Source organism: Neocloeon triangulifer, unplaced genomic scaffold, assembly GCF_031216515.1.
Source record: "Neocloeon triangulifer isolate White Clay Creek 2 clone unplaced genomic scaffold, ASM3121651v1 ptg000014l, whole genome shotgun sequence".
In the NCBI taxonomy this organism is placed as follows: Eukaryota; Metazoa; Arthropoda; class Insecta; order Ephemeroptera; family Baetidae; genus Neocloeon; species Neocloeon triangulifer.
In genome coordinates this window covers 5,583,956-5,596,571 of record NW_026775556.1, presented here as the reverse complement: position 1 = coordinate 5,596,571, position 12,616 = coordinate 5,583,956, and the positions used below count along the sequence as shown (strand labels likewise).

General features: G+C 38.4%; 3 protein-coding genes across 3 annotated transcripts; 2 read left to right on the top strand and 1 right to left on the bottom strand.

Annotated features, from left to right (window-relative positions):
* The first annotated feature begins 6 nt into the window (after positions 1-6).
* On the top strand, positions 7-2,801 carry LOC132201103 (glutamate receptor ionotropic, kainate glr-3-like). Its single transcript, XM_059627012.1, has 10 exons — positions 7-58; positions 364-400; positions 455-598; positions 651-812; positions 914-1,023; positions 1,073-1,252; positions 1,304-1,527; positions 1,583-1,800; positions 1,851-2,131; positions 2,192-2,801. Exons 3-10 carry the CDS (start codon positions 566-568, stop codon positions 2,526-2,528), a joined length of 1,545 nt encoding a protein of 514 aa, XP_059482995.1. The 5' UTR covers positions 7-58; positions 364-400; positions 455-565; the 3' UTR covers positions 2,529-2,801.
* LOC132201102 (superkiller complex protein 2) lies at positions 2,558-7,134 on the bottom strand. Its single transcript, XM_059627011.1, has 17 exons — positions 6,916-7,134; positions 6,521-6,704; positions 6,164-6,444; positions 5,873-6,104; positions 5,566-5,819; positions 5,199-5,471; positions 5,014-5,146; positions 4,851-4,961; positions 4,571-4,802; positions 4,243-4,514; positions 3,995-4,191; positions 3,769-3,945; positions 3,494-3,713; positions 3,295-3,445; positions 3,036-3,238; positions 2,842-2,985; positions 2,558-2,784 (listed from the first exon to the last, which is right to left on the bottom strand). Exons 2-17 carry the CDS (start codon positions 6,686-6,688, stop codon positions 2,584-2,586), a joined length of 3,249 nt encoding a protein of 1,082 aa, XP_059482994.1. The 5' UTR covers positions 6,689-6,704; positions 6,916-7,134; the 3' UTR covers positions 2,558-2,583.
* Positions 7,135-7,360: 226 nt separating this feature from the next.
* On the top strand, positions 7,361-10,394 carry LOC132199733 (PC4 and SFRS1-interacting protein-like). Its single transcript, XM_059624679.1, has 9 exons — positions 7,361-7,725; positions 7,886-7,962; positions 8,093-8,250; positions 8,305-8,921; positions 8,992-9,131; positions 9,193-9,427; positions 9,491-9,556; positions 9,605-9,770; positions 9,825-10,394. The coding sequence occupies exons 1-9, from the start codon at positions 7,609-7,611 to the stop codon at positions 9,911-9,913; spliced, it is 1,665 nt and encodes a 554-aa protein (XP_059480662.1). The 5' UTR covers positions 7,361-7,608; the 3' UTR covers positions 9,914-10,394.
* Positions 10,395-12,616: the final 2,222 nt, after the last annotated feature.

Genomic DNA, 12,616 nt, shown 5'->3' with positions numbered 1-12,616 from the left:
CTCGTCATGAAGTTCTAAATTATTCAAAAAGGGGCTCTATTGGCGGCGTAAATGCTCAGTCAGTCTTCAAACTTTTCTTGGAAATATGCATTTTCTTTCACGATTGCTGATATTTTTCTTCTTCAAATTAACAATCTCCTTAACTGAAGTTCAAGAATTTCAATTCATTTCTGATTACTGCGTTTCTAGAAATTTTAAAAGTGTGACTCTTATCCCACCACGACAAGACTATTCTGATGACAGCAGTTCCAGATATTTTCCTTTACTGAATTTATTGAACCAAAACGGAATTCGTTTTGCTGTTTCACCTCCTATCTTGTTCACCTTCTCAAAAATTTCCACTCTTTACGTTATTTATCACAGAAATGACGCCCTAAACGAAATTTTTAGCCTACGCGAGGTAAGATATTCTTTTTAAATTTTGTGTCTATATACAATTTAATAAACATAAAAGAATGAACATCTGGCTGCCAGTGGAAAGAATTGGCTTGTTTTGACAAAAGGAGACGATATTGAATACGAAAATGCAGCAAAAAATATAACATTGAGAGTAGACAGTGACATCATGGTAGCGAAGGTTTTCAAAAGTGCAGTAGAGGTAAAAAATAATCATGTGGTGAAAAATCGGGCTAATTTCAAGAATTTTTAAGATTTATGAAATTTACTCGACTGGTCAGCACAAGCAAAGTCGAATTTTGGGCTCATGGAATGCAGATTCAGTCAATAGACTCAACCTTTATGGATTCAATAGGCCTAAATTAATCAGACGACGAAACTTGATGGGAATGAAAATCAAAGTGTCTTCAGTTTACGTAAGTGCAAGAAAATAGGCAACCTGCGAAACGTCGCCGTCACGCGGGTTGCATCGCCAGCTTCAAAGGGGTCTCAAACTGATACGCATGAATTTTCACAGCTTAATCCGCAATACACGATTCTCGGAAATGACGCGAACAACAAATCCATTTTTGTTGGAGGCTACGCTGGGAAAATTATGAATAATTTCAAAGATATTCTGAATTTAACGTAAGAAACTTTAAATTACCTATTTTTATTTATTTTTGATAAAATTTAGCTTTGACATTAAACCTCTCCATGGGTACTCTTACGGATTGTATGAACCATCGAATGACAGTTGGTCTGGACTGATGGGCGACTTGCAACGAGGAGAGGCTGATGCAGGAGGATGCGAAATTTCAAGTGCAGCTAACAGATTGAAATATGTTGATTTCACGCAGCCTATACAAATTATAGGGTAAAATTTCTGTTATTTTTTTCTTCAAAAATTAAAGCAGCCTTTTTGCAGGCGGCAGCTGCATTACAGAAAGCCGGATAGGCAGTTCAACTGGGACACATTCTTGAGACCGTTTTCATCAAATATCTGGATAGCATTGAGTCTCACTTTACCACTTGCTGCTGCAATCAAGTTTTCGCTTTACAAATTATCCTTATCCTTTGATGCGGATAAAGAAGGAAAGACGAACTTCGGAGCTGACTTTTTTGGAGCTTATTCAGCTCTTGTTTTGCAAGGCAAGAAAGCTGGCGATTTCTTTACTGACAAGTCCAAAATTTTGTGCTTTTTTAGGCTGGTCTGGCTACTTTGGAGCACCGTCGAGACGATTTTTCATATGGACGGTATTTGCCTGCTACATGATAATATCTCTAGCATATTCAGCAAAGATGGTAGCGATGAGAACAAACGAAAAACCAGAACTGCCGATTAACAGTTTGGATGATATTTTGAACAAAGGAGATTGGGATTTTGGATTCATTGCGAAAGCTCTGGAGCGAGACATGTTTCAAGTAAATTAAAACTTATCTAAAGGGAATAAAAATTGAAAACCTAAAGTTAGTTTGCATCTCCCAACAGTCTGCTGGGGAAAATTTGGAAGAAAAAAATTGAAGCGAAAAAGAAGCAAACCCTTGTAAACGACATTCAGAGCGGACTGTCTCGTGCTTTCAACGCAAAGTACGTCTTCATGTGTTTCCAACTTCCAGCACGAAAAATATTGCACAATCAATTTGGATTGGAAAAAGCATGTGAAATTCACGTATTAAAGGAGGTTTTCTTCAAACATGGATTATCGATCGGTCTTAAGAAAAACTCGGAACTAAGAGAAATGTTTAACCACAGGTTTACTTTAAAATTTTAGATAATAATATTGATAGTAATTTTCTTCCCTTTTTTTCCTAGGTTAATGATACTCTTAGAATCTGGGTTGTTGGACATTGAACTGCAGCACTCCATGACTAAGGAGGCAGTTTGCGAAATTGAAGCTTTTACAAAAATTAATATTTTGGACGTGGCACCGGCTTTGATACTTTTAGGGTTTGGCATGGCAGTGGCACTATTTGTTCTGGCTTTAGAGTGCGCTTGGATTTGGCGAAAGAATCGACTATCAGACATTGAAAACCAAAGAGTTCTCAACATACTCTCAAATTTTGAATCTAAAAAGGAGCTGATATTTTTAACTAATCATCACAATCATCGAACTATAGGCAGAAATGAAAATCCCCTGGTCTACCCATAGTAAATGTTTTGAGAAATGACAAATATAACTTCTTAGAAAATAAAAAGAATTATATTTACTGTGTGTACAAACTGGCTGCAAAAACAATATCCCTCTTGATGGAATTAGCAGCTTCAGTCATCTTCTCATGCAATTGTGTGTCTCCAATCATGCGGGCAGCATCCTGCGCATCCCTCAATGTTTCGCACAACTGCTGAATGCACCTGGTAATGATGCCTTCTTGATGGGTGGTCAGTTTGATGATCTCAGAAAACGGCTTTAAAAAATTCCAAAAATAAATATTCTGGCAAAAATATGAGCTTGATTCTTTTACCTCTCCCAAAGCCCACTTGTGAACAACTTCCATCAGTTCAAAGTTTAGCAAATCTGTGTAGACGTCCATTGAGTCTTGCGGGACTTGACAGTTGAATTGAGTCTGCTCCAAGTCGACTGCAATTTTCAGCGTCTCTTCAATGCTCTGCAGAAGAAGATAAAATAAACAGGTATTTCAAGAATTCTGTTTCCCACCTCCTTGAGAGCGTCTGTTGGGGCCATATCTCTTGGATCAGCACCACGGTCATCTTTACCACTCTTTTGTTGGAAGACCAAGCTTGAGAGAAGAGAGGCAATTTCGGCTGCTTCCAATTTGTTGAAAATTCCTCCAAGGATCATCTCGGTCATCAGCAATTCATGCGAGCCCATTTCACAAGCAACTTTTCCTTTCAATTGGACTGAAAGATAATTAATATTTACAGATTGCAAGAGAAAGAAAATAATTTTATCTAACCTGTGTTTGAGTTGTTGATGTACTCTCGTTGTCTTAACACCTGGATTTTGCTCTTGTACTCAGGGAACAAGGCCAGACTAGCATCTGACATCAAATGGCACACATTGTTCTTTTGCGACACAAGTTCTTGGTAGTGGAAGATTTTTGCAAACTGTTTTGAAATTATTTATAAAATGAAAAATAAAAATTGATGACATGCCTCTGTTTCAAAGTTTGCAATGTTTGCCAATTCGAGAAGAGAATCAACCTCAACTCTGAGGTTTAAGACAAGGTCAGCGTTTCTCCTCTTTGTGATTTCGGTGACATTGACATCACCAGAACTGTTGATCAGAATAGGTCGCAGAGGAAGGCCAGGAGTTTGAACAAGCCGAGTCAATTCTTCCACTGCATAAGAACATGCAGCCCAAGGCGGATCGTTCCTAATAAATACATCAAACTATAAATAAATTTCTTAAAAAGTAACACTTGACTTACTTGAATCTTGGGTTTTGCCTCTTTTCCCAGTCCCCAATTACTTTTTCTGGCTCAATTTTCAAAAACAGATTGTCTGCTATGTACCAAAGATCGGCTGGGTAAGCATTCAAGATTGTATGGGAATTTCCCAATGCAGTTGAGTAATTGGTACCTCGAGACAATCCGAGCATTTGGTACCTATTAAATTGAAGAGTAAAAATAAATGAAATTTAAACGGAAGTCACACCATTTGTCTGGAGCAGTGTCTTTTGTCACCTCCTCCTCCTCACAGAGAACCAAAATGCGGTAGATAAGTCCAAACTTCCTGCTTTGATCGACTTTCAAAACAATGCCCAACTTGTTCACATGTCCAGGTTTGGTCACAAGAACCACCACTCCAGGCACAACCTCTTTACTAGGCCCCATTTGTTTCATCAAATCAACCTTGAGAATTGAAATGAATTCAATACACAAATTTATAAATTCAAAACTCACAGCAACTTTGCTCCACTCGTACAGCCACACATCGGACGCCTTGAAGAACTGAGTCAGCTGTGGAACCAGGGCTCCATTGGGTTCTTTCATTTTGATAAGTTGGTCCTCAAGATTCTGCAGAGATCCTTTCAATTTTTCTGCATTCAGCTGATGTCTTAACTCCCTGAATGAATTCTTCATCATGCCCTCAACAGAAATTGAGTCAGCTCGGAGCAAAGTAAGAATCATGGCATACGTCAATCGGAACTGGGATTGCAAATGAGTAGGCATTCCTGAAAAAATAACGCACATAAAATTAAAATATACAAATTTCTCTTCCCTTTTTTACCAAGCATCATTCCTCTCAACTCAAGTTCAGACGGGATGTCATTCATACACAAGATCAAAACTGTTCCAGTTGCATCAATACCACGCCTACCAGCTCGTCCAGCCATTTGGATGTACTCGGCTGGACGAAGCAGTCGAGAGTCAGTTCCGTCAAATTTTGTGATGGAATCAAAGACCACAGTACGGGCTGGCATGTTGACGCCCATTGCAAACGTTTCCGTTGCAAACAAGAACTTAAAAAAATTTTTTAACTGATTTGATTTAATGTTACAAAAAATTACCTTCACAAATCCATCCTGAAACAGCATTTCCACAATTTCTTTAAGGATAGGGAGGATGCCACTGTGGTGGACGGCTATTCCTCGTTCCAGCAAATACTTCATTCGTTGGACCTTGAGTTTGCTTATTTAATTTTATAGAAAATTCTACTATAATAAAAATCACCTGTGGCAGTTGCTGGTCTGATTCTGTTAATTTCTTGATGCATTTGCTGAAGAAGGTATGCACATGGCTTTTCTCTGATTCACTCAACATGTCAACGGAGCTCATGGAATCAGCATTAATGTCACAGCGTTTCCTGAAATAGAAGAAAATTATAACAAAGAAGTTTACTTTTCTTGCTTCAATACCTTGACAGAGTAAAAGCAACTGCAGGCAGTTTTTCTCGTTTCTTCAAATCTCTAAGCAGAGACACCCAAACTGTTTGTTCTTGTGAAAACGAAAGTGGTTTTGAAGGTCTGGCCTGCTGCCTGCCAATCTGAGGCGCCGGGGCACCTCCTCTTCCTCCCCTGCCACCTCTCTGGTTGCCTCTGCCTTGGGGTCCACCTCGACCACCTGGTGCTCCTCGTCCTGCCTGCTGAACTTCATTTTTCTTCATTTTTGTTTCATTTGCAGCCTTGATCCTGATATTAGAGAAATAAAAATGATATAAATAATGAATACCTTGAATAGTTTTTTTGTAACCTACTAGCTTTGAAATAATTAGAGCAGACTTACCCTTCCCCTAGGAAATTGCTGTTTGCATCCAAAATCAAATGCATCCTTGTGTTGACGTTTTGATTGAATCCTAAGTACAAGAAGTGCTCCAACGGAACAGGACGTTTTGGTGTCGAAATCACAAAAACCTTCTTCTTTTTTGTTCTGCCAACCCAGCCTGCAAACTCAAGTGTGTTGGGAACTGTGGCACTCAACATGACGATGATCACATGCGGAGGGAGTAAAATCAAAACCTCCTCCCAAACGTGGCCTCTCTGCAAAAAAAAACCTTGTTTTGTTTGTCCGATCAGAAATTTTCAATAAATACCTCAGCGTCATTAATGTAATGGACTTCGTCAAAGATGACGTACTGCAAGTCATTGATCACGTCAGAACCAGCGTAGAGCATACAGCGCAAAATTTCTGTTGTCATAACAAGACATGAAGCTGTTTGGTTCAACTGTATGTCTCCAGTGATGAGACCAATGTCGCCGAAAGTGTTGTGAAAGTCACGGTATTTCTGGTTGCTCAGCGCCTTTACAGGTGAAGTGTAAATTGCTCTAGTAGGACATGAACCAATTATTTAAATTATGATTTCTTTCATACCCATCAGGGTTACCTCGTGTTGTTTTTTCTGGACATTGCAATGGCATATTCAGCGACGACCGTTTTGCCGGCTGAAGTGTGTGCTGCAATGAAGACATGATGGTCTTGCTCAAGATGAATGATGGCCTGCTTTTGGAAAGTGTCCAGCTCGAAAGGATATTTGTGAGCAGGGTTTGGAACCTGAGCTTCAAAGTCATCAACAGGAATGGTGACATCTATGATCTTGGCCCATTCGGTGGATGAGTCGTCAGCTTTGACGCTGAGAGTTTTCACAACAGCCGGTTCAGGTTGTACCTGCAATTTCATAAGATATCAAATTTTAGTTAAAAAAAAAATAAAAATCCATACATGAAAATAAATTAAAACATACTTTGACTGGAATTTCTTTCTTAATTTCCACAGGAGCTTTGGTTTCAACTGTTTGCTGAGGGGCTGCAAGGCTTGTTGTTTCTGGTTGCTCGTCATCCCAGTCGCCAAGAAGGTCAACGTCTCTCCTGAGGGCCTCAGACAAATCTACAACGCTTGGCAATTCTGACATGGTGTTTCTGCGGTCTCTTTAAGTATAAAATTGACAAAATAAAACATTTTATTGTATCATTTGAAATAAAAACTGTTTGCTTAAGAGTAAATTTTTCTTAAAAGTGCTGTGGTTACAGCTGTACTGCAAATAATCTTAAAAAAATAGTGTTTTTTTATTTACGTATTTTACACAATTATGTATAATGATCAATTTTATTTATGCAGTACATATATGTTATCGTGTACCTCAAGCTTCAAACAGGAGAGACAAAATTATGCTCGGCTTTTTCTTTCAAGGGGCGGGTTAAGAAACAAAGCAATCACAGATCAACGAGAATCCTCAAATATTAATAAAAATATGTGTTGATTGTATACATCAACAACATTTCGATCTGTCAGATGATGATGTTGTGTTGCTTTCAAAACTCAAATTACATACTCAAAAGACCACGACCACATGTGACAACATGTTTACATATGTATGGAGGTGTCAGTAAGGAGATAACGCATTTCCATTGAACCAAAGCTAAAAACTTAATAATCAGGTATATTTTGCATCTATTTATTTAAATATTGATACTAAGAGTAATAAATATTTAAAAAAAAAATTAAAATTAAATAAAATTTTAATTGGAAAGTTATTTACAAGTCTCCCGTCTGCACACCGACCCCCCGCGCTAAAGCCACAAAAATCAAAACAAAAACAAAGCAGCACCATTGGCACCACACATCACCTGAATTACCTGAAAGCATTAAACCTGCATTAAACATTAAACCAAGCATAAACTTAAATTTTTGCAACTTGAGGTTGACAAACCGAAATAATTATACATATATGTAATGCAGTTTTTATTTGAAATTCTAATTGACGTTGCAAGTCTTGTGTCTTCCTTTTACGACTTTGCTATCAATGGTGTGAACTAGCGAAAAAGCTTAAACATGATGCGAAAACAAGAACTAAACAGTTTACGGTCCCCTTCTTCACTTGATTTTGACGTCGATGTTGGCAGCAAAGTATTTGCAAAACTCAAAGGTTTTCCGTCATGGCCTGCAAGGGTATGTGTGTTCTGTATTTAATATTAATATTATTTATTACATATAACTTTATGTACTATGTATGATGTATGTATGTATATATGATATGCAATATAAATGCAGCCTTTATACATATAATGATATAATTTATAACCTAATTATGTAATTTAACAATTTTTAGGTTGAATATATTCATGTAAACAAAACGGACTCTGCTCAAAACAAATATGTCGTTAGATTCTTTGGGACACATCAAGTGTAAGTAAATTTACATAATTATGGAACACATCAACACACACACACACATACTTTAATTCTAATTTATTTTTAAAATTCATACTATCCTAAAACTTTGGCAATTTTGCATGTTATCTGGTTCACTTTGCAGAGCCACCGTGAAAGCATTAAACCTTGCTGAGTTCAGTAAGATGGTCAGTATAACTAAAACCTTCAGCATACGCAAGGGACTTCGGGAAGCTCTGAAGGAGGCCGAAAAGGAACCGGACTTTCCACCAGAAACTGAAAAGAAGCCTAAAGAAAAAGCAGGTATAAAATATTTGAAAATAATATACAGAAACTATTTCCTTTTTTCATCATTAGTTGAAAAGAAAAGCACCAGACGTGTGGATGCATTAGAAAATCTTATTGGAAGAGATGACGAGATAAGAGAGATTCTTAGAAGAATTGAGCTGACTTCCGGGGAGATCTCGGAGGATTCCTGCGAAGAATTTTCAGACAAGGATGAATGTGAAGATAGCAGCTCCGAAGAGGAAAGTAATGAGGTCCTGTTAATGGAATTAGTTCGAACCTGTGCAGAACGCTACAAATTGCCTGATGCTCTTGAAAAGCTGAAAGAACAATTGGACGCCAAAGTTAACAAAATACACAATGTTTGGTCTCAAGAACAGCTGGAGGAACTCATCAGGAAGGAGCAAAGCAAAATTCCAGCAAAGGAAAAGAAAAGAGTCTCAATTGGAAATGAGAAAGAGAAGAAAAAAGAAAAACGGACATTGAAATCAGGCAAGGTTGTTAAAAAGAGGGCGGCAAAGGAATCCAAATTGGTAGTCACAAAGGCGAAACTTAACCAAGTTAACCGTGAAGAAGGACAAAGTCAACTTGTTGAATGCAACGTCCCAATTATTAAAACTGAACCAGCCTTTGAATCGGAAGAGGTCGAAAACTCGCTGCCCCAAATCGAAGATCCAGACGATCCAACGGTACAATTTTTTAGGATTAAGCTTGCAGAAAATGAATTGGTATAATTGATTTTTTAATCCGTCTGTGCAGCAAAAAGTTTATTTCACCAAATACTACTCAAATAAGGATATTAGCAGGATGAAGAAAATACTTAAGATTGCCGATAATCCCTACTTCAGTTACATCCTAAAACTGATTGCCAAATACTCGCCAGAGTACCTCAAGAAAAAGTACGAGTCGCCTCTGAAAATAATTTATTTTTATTAATATACTATATTTTTGATCATTCAGGTATGAAAAAACAGAAGAGGCTTTCATCCAAATGTCTTGGCAAATTGCTCAACTGATGCAGTTGAGCAACGAAGAACACAAAACAAAAGAGGTAATCGAACTCCTCAAGAAAATGATACAACTGGACATCTACAAGATCATGCTTTATAAAAATACTAGAGAGATGATGATCATATTCATGCTGACCAAATACGTTGGTCATCCAAAGAGGCATCTTCTTCCTGAGAAACAATTAGTAAATATTATTTTGGAAAAAATTTATTAGGTACTACATAAAATTCTCTGGCTCTATGTGCAGGCCGAGATAGAAACTGATGCAGAGGATATTAGGAACTTGGCTTCCCTTATTTTTGACAAATTTAAGGTGATAAGAAAAACATGGTGTATACGATTTAAAAAATATAAATTTTAGAGAGCGATTTTAGACCTTCCTCCTGGGACCAGTTGCCTGATCAAAGGCCTTGCATCTGAAATGAACCACAGAATTTATGAAATCATCCGAGAGAAGCAAAACATTGTCGAAGAGCTTGTTAAAATAAATAACGACCAGATTTTGCAGCTCCATCAAGAGACACATGGTACAAAGTAAAATTACGTATCAGTAAACAAAAATTGATGTTTGGTTTTATCAGCAATCTACATGACAGAAACAGAATACTACCGTTGGTTGGATCTGAAATCAGAGCAGCTGGCTAAACACGGGATAGACGGATCAAAATAGCTGATCGGCAAGGCAGTTGCATGAGCAAGACAAATTACGGGACGCTTTTTATTTTATATTTAAATCAATCAAAAGTCGCATCTTTAAAGTTTTAAAATTATTGTTCAATGCTAAAAACAAGCAGAATACAGGTATAATGCATTTTTCCAGGAATGCATAGTAAATATGTTAAACGTCCAATGTTAAACCGGCCAAAATATTAAAAAATAAGTGTGATTGTTCAAAGAGCTATGTTAAATTGTGACACACTTGTGAGGAGTTTGTTTATTCCAAAAGTATTATATTTTTAGCCAAATCAATTTTAATGGGAGATATTATAAATATTTTATCAATTAAGTCGTATTGATCCAATAGTTATTTCAAATTTCCGCAAATTTCCTTTGTAGAGAGAGGGATATGTACTTTTCCGTTGACCATAATTTTTAATATTTGATTTTTGTAATTCATTTTTTTTTATTACTAAATAAAGAGCCACAAATTTGCAAAATGGTAATAATTTTATTTTCTGCAATAATATAACATTGAATTTTTGTGTATTCTAAAACGACTATGAACTAATTACTGATTCTCGCTTCCGAAATTTGCGAATTAACAAAAAATTAATTCCCTTTCACTCTCCTCATTACGCTTTCATTGAAGTAGTGATGGGCAAAAAGTACCGGTACTTTTACGAGTACCCAAAGTACCGGTACTTTTACTCGGTACTACCGAGTACATTGGAGTGGTACCGGAACCGAGTATTTTCGAGGAAAGTACTCGGGTACCGAGTACTCCGAATACTCATTTTTTTAAGCGCCTCCAGAAAAATTTTCGGCTGAAAAAGTCGTCTAAATATGTGAATTTTGGTCCGATTTTGACCAATTTTTTTTTTATTTTTCTTTGGCATATTTTCGAAACCAATTCAGAAAAAAAAAATATAAAATTCAAAAAATTTCCTTTCCTAATAGGCATTTAAAATTAGGGTTTTTGAAAATTTTTAAAATTATATATCTCTCTGGTTCCTGAAGTAACAGACACTTAAATCCAACGTTTTTGATGAACTAGTGTTGATGCCAATGACAATTAACAATGGCCACGCCATAGCCATGCCATGGCCACGACATAGCCATGCCATGGCCACGACATAGCCATGCCATGGCCAAAACATAGCCATGGCATGGCCACGACATAGCCATGCCATGGCCACGCCATAGCCATGCCATGGCCACGCCATAGCCATGCCATGGCCACGCCATAGCCATGCCATGGCCACGCCATAGCCATGCCATGGCCACGCCATAGCCATGCCATGGCCACGCCATAGCCATGCCATGGCCACGCCATAGCCATGCCATGGCCACGCCATAGCCATGCCATGGCCACGCCATAGCCATGCCATAGCCATGCCATGGCCACGCCATAGCCATGCCTTGGCCACGCCATAGCCATGCCTTGGCCACGCCATAGCCATGCCATGGCCACGCCATAGCCATGCCATGGCCACGCCATAGCCATGCCATGGCCACGCCATAGCCATGCCATGGCCACGCCATAGACATGCCATGGCCACGCCGTGGCCACGCCATAGCCACGCCATGGCCTTGACATAAATTGTGAAATTATTATTCTCAAGAAGAAACCATAATATATGAAGAATCACGCAGAAAAAAAATAATATTATATTGATATCTAAGTTGTTATTATTATTAACAATAAAATTGTAAGTATAATCATTGATTTTCTAAAAAAAAAAAAAAAAAAAAAAATGGAAACTCTTTAAGCATTTCATCAAATATAATAATAGTTAGTAAGTCTCATAATAATTTTAATATATGGAAATGGAAAAATTTACCAGATCCATGCAACTTTATTAATTAAATTATTGGAATTATGGTGATTTGAATTTAAAATCCACGTCCGAGAAAATTTTGTTGGTCAGATCAGACTCGCCTGACGCGACTGACTCGCCTGACGCGACTGACTCGCCTGACGCGACTGACTCGCCTGACGCGACTGACTCGCCTGACGCGACTGACTCGCCTGACGCGACTGACTCGCCTGACGCGACTGACTCGCCTGACGCGACTGACTCGCCTGACGCGACTGACTCGCCTGACGCGACTGACTCGCCTGACGCGACTGACTCGCCTGACGCGACTGACTCGCCTGACGCGACTGACTCGCCTGACGCGACTGACTCGCCTGACGCGACTGACTCGCCTGACGCGACTGACTCGCCTGACGCGACTGACTCGCCTGACGCGACTGACTCGCCTGACGCGACTGACTCGCCTGACGCGACTGACTCGCCTGACGCGACTGACTCGCCTGACGCGACTGACTCGCCTGACGCGACTGACTCGCCTGACGCGACTGACTCGCCTGACGCGACTGACTCGCCTGACGCGACTGACTCAATAGTTATTTCAAATTTCCGCAAATTTCCTTTGTAGAGAGAGGGATATGTACTTTTCCGTTGACCATAATTTTTAATATTTGATTTTTGTAATTCATTTTTTTTTATTACTAAATAAAGAGCCACAAATTTGCAAAATGGTAATAATTTTATTTTCTGCAATAATATAACATTGAATTTTTGTGTATTCTAAAACGACTATGAACTAATTACTGATTCTCGCTTCCGAAATTTGCGAATTAACAAAAAATTAATTCCCTTTCACTCTCCTCATTACGCTTTCATTGAAATTGAAGTGAAATTGTAAA